This window comes from Stegastes partitus, unplaced genomic scaffold (assembly GCF_000690725.1).
Source record: "Stegastes partitus isolate 25-593 unplaced genomic scaffold, Stegastes_partitus-1.0.2 Scaffold2374, whole genome shotgun sequence".
In the NCBI taxonomy this organism is placed as follows: domain Eukaryota; kingdom Metazoa; phylum Chordata; class Actinopteri; family Pomacentridae; genus Stegastes; species Stegastes partitus.
Window position 1 is genome coordinate 29,798 of NW_007580105.1, and position 8,544 is coordinate 38,341.

The 8,544-nt window shown below is 40.6% G+C and overlaps 1 protein-coding gene across 1 annotated transcript in view; it reads left to right on the plus strand.

Moving 5' to 3' along the window:
* Positions 1–8,544, plus strand: part of si:ch73-60h1.1 (calcium/calmodulin-dependent protein kinase type IV) — a 19,172-nt gene that overhangs the window by 1,029 nt on the left and 9,599 nt on the right. Inside the window, exons 2-5 of the mRNA XM_008305000.1 lie at positions 1,689–1,767; positions 3,216–3,278; positions 6,953–7,035; positions 8,368–8,440. Of these exons, the coding sequence (XP_008303222.1) occupies positions 1,689–1,767; positions 3,216–3,278; positions 6,953–7,035; positions 8,368–8,440 (298 nt within the window). The remainder of the gene's footprint in view (positions 1–1,688; positions 1,768–3,215; positions 3,279–6,952; positions 7,036–8,367; positions 8,441–8,544) is intronic.

Genomic DNA, 8,544 nt, shown 5'->3' on the forward strand with positions numbered 1-8,544 from the left:
CATTTTACAGACTTTCTTCCCAAAAATTATAATTTTAGATATTTGTTCATGTCACTGATATTATTTTAGATATTTAACATATTTTCTTGGATATTTTAAATAGACTGTAGTTCTAAACCCCCAGAGGTTCAACTCATATTTTGTTTATTTAACTGGTATTGTTTGGAAAATGTGTCATATTTTCACATAGTTGTTGAGTATTTACCAGACAGGCTTGTATCCACCCATAATCACATCACAGTCTGTTTGTTTGTTAAGTATTTTTAAACTGATGATAGATGCTAAATAGTGTTACCAAAAAGAAGATGATGATGTTTTGCCGACCCATTGTTGGTGAATAGGGTGGACAAAATATTAGAAGCACCAGTCCAGTTCAACACCACGGCGACCTGCAGCCTCGTGGAGCGCGTTCACACTGTGGTGCTTTTACTTCACTAAAGGGTTCCAATAAGTCCTCGGTCTGTGATGTTCACTCCTCTGGTTGTTTGTTCGCAAAAAGTCTGTGTAAACATGACAACAGACTGTGGTCGCTCAGAGTGTGTGTTTGTGCCCCGTGGTGCAGTGGACTGTGTGCATTTACTCACTGTGTAGGTTGTTCGTTGTTGTCTCAGTAAACAACAACACTCACGGCAAATCTGCAGAAAACGGTAAAATGATGTCAGCGGTGAACTCAAACGTGTGAGCCACCAGCTCTGTTACCAGGTGTCCTGTTGCCATGGAGACCAGCCAGGACTGTGTGTGTGTGTGTGTGTGTGTGTGTGTGGGGTTGCTTTTCAGATGGATCTGTTTCCTCCATCTTTCCCAGCAGAATACCAGGTCCCTCCAAACACACACAGATAGTCATGTTTCCATCACTTCAAAGGTCCTGCTCTTATCCAACTTACCTAACATTTACTTCACCTTACTTTACCTTTACCTCACCTCACCTCAGTCTGCAGCTTTGGTTTACATTTAAAAGCCCAAAGCTGCAGACAGGCTGCTCTGCTCTGAGACTGTTGTGCTTTTGACACATTAGCAGACTCATTTTGTGAATGTTTGGGGGTTTGCTGTGGAAACACAAATTTAAAAACGTTCTCTGCATTGGTTCTTGGGATAAAGTTCCTGGAGTGTCTGGTGGAAAGGCATGTTTAAACTCCCAGTATTTTTATAAATACTGTAGGTTCAATAGAGGATAATGAAATTCCTGAACATACAATAGTGCAAAAGTTCCAGGAACACCAACTGTTACATGCATTAAAAATATCTAAAATAAGTAAAGATATACAGGATATAAAAGAGGTTGTTATTACGCCTAAACAAGACTAAAAACATTCAATAAAGAAATATCATTTTGAGCAAGACACATACCTGTAATTAAAACTAGTCACCAGAGATTTCAGGTGCACATTAAAGCAGAACACTGCAGGTATATGTGGTAAAAATGAAAACAGACATCACTGTGAAACTTCTCCAGCTCATTAGTTACACTCAGACAGTTATTTTTCATATCGACATGATGCTCTAATTTGCATACATTTCCAGAAAAGGCAACGTTTGCATGTCAACAACAGATTTCTCCAAAAACCCTGCTCTGGTTGGTAGAAAGTGCACTTGGCATATTTGTGTTCCCTGAAGTGGCACAAATGCACCCTGCATGTGTTTTGGGAAGTTTTTAGGTTTAACTCTGCTTGTTTTGTGTTTTGTCTCAGAGGAGCGACGTCCATCGTGTACCGCTGTGAGGAGAAACAGACCCAGAAACCCTACGCTGTCAAAGTCCTCAAGAAAACGGTGAGCGACCCGACACGAAGGAGACGTCATAGATAACAGCATGTGCACAGATGAGCCAAAACATTATGAACAGCAACACACGAAGCAAATTCTGCTAAAGTTCTGTTCTGTTAATTAGCTGCAGCAGGTTTCCCCAAAATACACTCAGACTGAGATTAAGATTAAACCAGCAGACTTTACTCAAACACATCATGGTATAGTCCATCCATCCATCATCTATACACCACTTAATCCTCACTAGGGTCATGGGGGGCTGGAGTCTATCCCAGCTGATTCAGGGTGAAGGCAGGGGACACCTGGACAGGTCACCAGTCTATCACAGGGCTGCATATAGAGACAAGCACACTCACATTCACACCTACGCACAATTTAGAATCACCAATTAGAACATGCAAACTCCACGCAGAAAGATCCCGGGTATCTTCACTGGGACGTGAACCGGCGACCTTCTTGCCACGAGGCAATGGTGCTAACCACCGAGCCACCTTGCAGCCCGCCTTCACATGTCCACAGCAAAACAAACGAGAAACAAGACAGAAAGACTGAAGAGAAAAACAATTTGGTTGTGAAAAGAAGCAAATCAGTTGTAGGTCTGCATCAGTTACAGAATAATTATCATGATCATGATTTTTCCCACAATTTAGTCGAAATACTCGACTGTGATGCTAACTTTTAAAATCTCCACTCATAAAAAACAGCCCATGTAGATAGAATCACTTGGTTTCAGGTAAATCTAACATTAAAACTGCTTATTTCACTCTTTTCAAAGTAATTCTTGGTCACACAGCTGTCTGAGCTGCTGCAGTAACTGAGTGGAGACTAGAAGCTTCTCTGTACACGATGCCGAGCTGGCTGCTACTGCAGCCTGCACATGAGGCGTTGAAGGAACATTGGTGAATTATAGTACCTATTCATAAGTAGCTGTTTAGCAAGTGAGGTGTTTCTGGTACAATTTTATTGATATTTAGCCTCTAAGCGATGCCCTGAATTCATGTAAAGATTATTTTGAGTCTTTTCCTGATGCAGATTTGTACATTAGCAGAAATGTAGCGCAGCATAGAAGTAAAAGTAGGTTTCTGTTTATTTAAGTGTCAAAGGCCAATAAAAATATTGCCTTTAAAATCAATGAATAATTGTGCTAAATACTAGTGATCACAATCTTGAATATCAGAATACTTGCAGTCTTCATTTTGACCATAATCGTCCAGCTCTAGTCAGTTGTATCGAAGTATTTTGGCAATGTTGACCAAAAACAGGTTCTCCGTCATCAGTGCTTTGCAAATGTTGCCACATCACAAGGCAACACAACTGATTTGTTTGACCATTTAAATCAGGAGAAATTACTCAGATGGAGCTGTTACAAGTTCTTCCAGTCTTTGTTCTGGGTTTGGGCTGACTTCTCATCAGATCTTTGTTGCGTTGTCTGATTTTGTTTTTTTCTGCCGCAGATCGACAAGAAAATCGTGCGCACTGAAATCGGCGTCCTGCTGCGTCTTTCCCACCCGAACATCGTGAGTATCCACGTTTCCCTCGGCACCGCTAACTGTGTGTTTCCATGGAGACGAGTGAAAATGAAGTTTACATGAGGTTGTGCTCTTGGAGGTCGACGATGTGTTTTTCCTTTAGTGTAGATATGGATTATTAGCTATCAAGGAGATTGATAACCACATTTGGAACTGATTTATATTCGGAATAAAACCGAAAATCTCGGTGTCAACATTTAGAATAACACAAGCAACACACATCGAAATGCCTTTGTCTAGTTATGTTTAAATAAAAGAAAGCTTTCTAACCTTTATCCTTTAAGGTTTATAGGCTATTAATCGCTATGTGTAGCCTATCAGATGCTGTGGGCGGGACACACAGTGACTGCAGATGGAGAAAAGCATCCAAGCCAAAGTAGCACATTAAAATATACCGAGAACCAATAAAATGCTGAATATTGGATCGGATAATTGGTTGATCACTGCTGCTAACTAGTCCAAGTGAGTCTTTACAGCAGTGGTACCCAAGCTGGGGATAAGGAACCCCTAGAGGGTCACAAGATGATTTTGGGAAATCTTTTTTTTTTTTTAATGATTAGAAGCAGCATATTTTAGCCATAGTTCGTACAAAATGTAGATATAGCTGAGTATTATAAAACCATGCTAATATAATGAAACCCAGAATGGACCTGCTGCGCTACACGTATGATCCTCACCTGCCTCATTAGATGAGTTGAAGGTTGAAAGGAAACAAATACGTAAAAATTCCAGCAATGTAAGTTTACACATACGGGAGTCTGCAGATCATCACATACTGTATGTTTACTCAGGACTGCAGTTTTTACATGGAGGTCAGTTTGACTCATGCATGCTGCTACTAGCCTTTATTAAATTACTATAAATCCTCCTCCAGGGACAGTGGAGCTCATGAGTGTCTGTTATTTTGAAAAGATCCAGAACCTGTGAGTTAGAGGACTAGTCCAGGTCACATCCCAAATCACTGACATTCAGCTGTAATTGAAGAGAACAGGTCATTCATCACGTCGTGAAGCATGAACGCAAGTGTGAATCCAAACATCTGTGTCTGTGAATAAAACCGTGAGTTTTCTGTAGATCACTGCTCCTGGTTTGATCCAGACTGATTGATCACAAAGACGATGTTGTGATGTAACGTTTCCTGCAGCTCAGGTGTTTCTTTGCTGTGGAGTCGTTTCTAGATCCTTCGTTGTTCACACAGACAGTTGAGTCACAGTCGGAGGAAGTCAGTGCAAAAGATGAAGTGTTAGAAAATGCCAACAGTGGAAGCTTGTGGATATGAAACATCTTCAGAAGTAAAATTAACTAATGACTAATGACTGATTTCATCATCTGCATATTTAATCAGTTCACTTTTATTTTTTTTATTCTCTGCTTGCACTGTGATGTGCTGATTTGAGGACGGTTTGGTTTTCCTAATGTCTGGCTGTATCATCGTATGCACCAGCTGCTCACAGGCAGAACAAAATGAAATTAGCTGCATATTTTCACTGCACCTCTATTTGCTTTGCATGGCTGACTTTTAACATGTTGTTTCAACCTGAGCTACAATCTCGATGACTGAAAGTTTGCCTAAAGAGGAACTGGAATGAGACGAGAGTTGGATGCAGATTAAACTGTATTTCTGGGTTTGGACCAGAGTTCATCTCCTGAGTACTTGAGCTCTACTGTGAATTCAAGTGTTAATGTTTTTAATGTTTTAAAAGCAAAAAACAGCTCAATTTTCATCAGATTCAGGCTATTTCATCCAGGCATGTGACTGTTATCTGTTGTACGTCCTGGGTGAGCTGAATCTGGGACATATGACGCCTGGGAACATTTAAAACGTCTTTTTATTATCACCTCCACATTTTCACGGCTGTCATTTGCAAAGTTCAGACGCTTTAGAGCACTCGCTCTGTATTTTAAATATCAAGTGAAGACGCATCAGAGAAGCAGGATCAGTCGGTGCAAACCACGGGAAGCTGGAATAAAAAAAAGGTTCTCATTAAATACGCCGTCGGTTGTTGTGTATGTGGAACTGTTCTCATGCTGGATCAGAATTGGTGTTTGTTCTGTATTCTGCTGCTCTGGTTGGTGGATGTGAGGCCGCAACGAATTGATTAATATGTCTGTTATTTTCTGGATTATGTAATGAGTTTTTTGGTCTATAAAATGTCAGAAAATGTTGATCAGTGATTCGCAAAAAAAACCCCAAAGACATTCAGTTTACTGTCATAGAAGAGGAACGACATTAGAAAATATTCAGAATGACTCAAACTGATTCGCTGATTATCAAAATAGTTGTTGATTAATGTAACAGTTGGCCACTAATCAACTAATTGTTCTACCTTGAATCTACAGCATGACAGAGAAACTATTACTGCGGCAGGAAACTGTTTTATTTCATTTAATGTATTGATTTGACTGTTGGATGATGAATGAAAGAATGAGCCAGGGAACCTTAAAGGCTCATTTTCATCTATTGTCTCCCACTAGTTGTGAAGCTCTTAACAATCAAACCCTATTTTACCAAAATGGGCTAAAAGCATGTAGCTCATTGAACGCTGACAGTGAAAACAGTGTGTAGCATGCAGTGATTCATTGAGCATGTGCCCTCGTAGACAGTGGAAAAGTTATGAAACGACCATTTCACTGTGTGCACACTCTTACTACAAGAAATAAGACATTACTGCTGCTTTGGTGTTGGCATCTTAAAATGTTTTACACCCTTTGATTGTTAGGTTTTGTGCTTTCAAACGATTTAGAAGCAGAGTTGATTCTTTTCAAAATATAAGGCTGAGGGGTTAAAACCTAAAATCAGAATTAAATGACAGCTGCAGTTCACACACACAAACTAACACATGAACCAATAAAACAAGCTCACGTTATTCAATAATCAGCAGCATACTTCCCATATTCTAAGTTATGTTAAGCTTGAAAGCCTGAGAACACCATCCCAGCTGTGAAGTACGGGGGTGGCAGCATCATGTTGTGGGGGTGTTCTGCTGCAGGAGGGGCTGGTGCACTTCACTAAATAGATGGCATCATGAGGAAAGAACATTATGTGGAAATACTGAAGCAGCATCTCAAGACATCAGCCAGGAAGTTAAAGCTTGGGCGCAAATGGGTCTTCCAAATGGACAATGACCCTCAGCATACAACCAGGTTAGTTACAAAGAGGCTTCAGGACAAGAAAGTCAGTGTTTTCAAACAAAGCCCTGATCTCAATCCTGGAGAATATTTGTGGGCAGAGCTGCAAAGGCAGGTAAAGCAAGGTGGCCAACAAATCTAGCTCAGTTCCACCAGTTGTGTCAGGAGGAATGGGCCAAAACTCTATCAAAGAGTTGTGACAAGCTTGTGGAAGGAAACCCAAAACATCTGACCCAAGTCATACAGTTTAAAGGCAACACTACCAAATACTAAAGAAATGGATGTAAACGTCTGACTTTGAGGAAAATAATAAAAAAAATTCTCTCTCATTATTCCGGCATTTAGCAAATAGGAATAATGTTGGTAATCCTAACTGACCTAAAGCAGGAAAAGTTTAGTCACATTTAATGTCAGACCGTGAGAAAACAAAGGTTCTGTTTCTTTTTATACAGTGTATGTAAACTTCTGGTTTCAGCTGTGTATCTATGCTGATGAAGTTTTAATTCACCTCCATCTTCATGTTTGGGCTTCAGATCCAGCTGAAGGAGATCTTTGAGACGGACACTGACATCGCTCTGGTGCTGGAGCTGGTGACTGGAGGAGAGCTGTTTGACAGGTACATTTACAACACACCCGTTTGTACTCAAGCAACAGTGACACAACTTATTCCCTGGATCCTAAACCCCGATTCTGACCCAAAACCAAGTCTGGACCCTCTGACAGCCCTTTTGTGTAAAAGTAATGACGTCATGCTTACAGAATCCATCCTGCTCTCTGACTTCGAGTATCTGCACACTTTGGAGCTCAGATTTAAAGAATCCTTCTGGTTTATTTCAGCCTGCTGCATTACCCCATTATGTGTCTGTTGTGTCTCTATCTGTGATGGTAACTTTGCACTCTCAACTCTGTTGTGCTGTTGATTTTTATTTTATTTAATATGAGTCCTTTTTTGTTTTCAGTCAGACTCAAAGGAAGCGCATAAACTGGTTGCCTGGAACTGACATTTAGCTAACTGCATTAGTGATGTCCATCCAGGATACTTGCTGTCTGACCTAATTACTGACAAAATTATCCACTGGTTTGTTTCCATGTGTAACTTTGTGGAAGCTCAGCAGCTAAATGTAAGGGTGGATCCCCTCATGGTCACAGGTCATTTAAGTGTGATGAGTGGTTGTTGAAAATGAGTTAATCTGTCCAAAATCACAAAAACTTGTCCAACAATACTCAAAAGTGATTTGAAATGATTTGGAAATTCATCAGAATGATTCATTCTTGCCCAAAATGACATGAAACTTGAAAATAAAAATAAAAAGTCACACTAATAGAAATAACAGCAGGTTGAAATAAACCAGATTTATCCTTTAAGATGCCATAAAGAAACATGACTACCTTTTCCAGGATGAATGATTGCACCGTGGGACTTGTCAATTAGGTATAAATCAGGATTTAGCTTCAAGTCTTGCAGTCGCTGCAGTCGTTTAGTAACACTACACCATGTTCCCAACGATAGGTTTTAATTGGATACGTTTTGAATGCAGGAGGGTATTGCGCCTTTCACAACAGTAAAGAATCCAAGTTTTTCTACCAGCGCTGCTACAAGCATTTTATAACTCCCAGGGAGCATTTGGAACATGTTCCTTCGAGCAGTGGATGTGGTCGAGGATACTCAATCAGTTCTGAGTGCTCTGATTTTCCAGCCACCATGAGATTTCCAGGCAGAAACTCCAGGAAGTCAGGGCGCCCAGAGAATAACAGATCCAGCATGAAGCAGTAAACCAGACAGATGTTCATTAGTGAGCTGCAGAGGTGTAGCAAATCAGGCTGCAGATATCAGGCATGAAATCTCAGGTGGCATGAAGACGATACACCCGCTGGTGTGTGGATTCAGGTGTCACGTTTCTCTCTGTGTTAAAATCGTGTCATGTTCTGACTGTATTTTTGTTTCCAGGATCGTGGAGCGCGGCTACTACAGCGAGAGAGACGCCGCTCACGTCATCAAACAGATTCTGGAGGCTGTGGCGGTAGGATACTTTAGTTTTCTGTCTGTTCGCTTATTAGCTTTTTATTTGTAGGACCTACAGCTACAGGAATAGCCAGAAACCACACATACACTGTCCTCTACAGG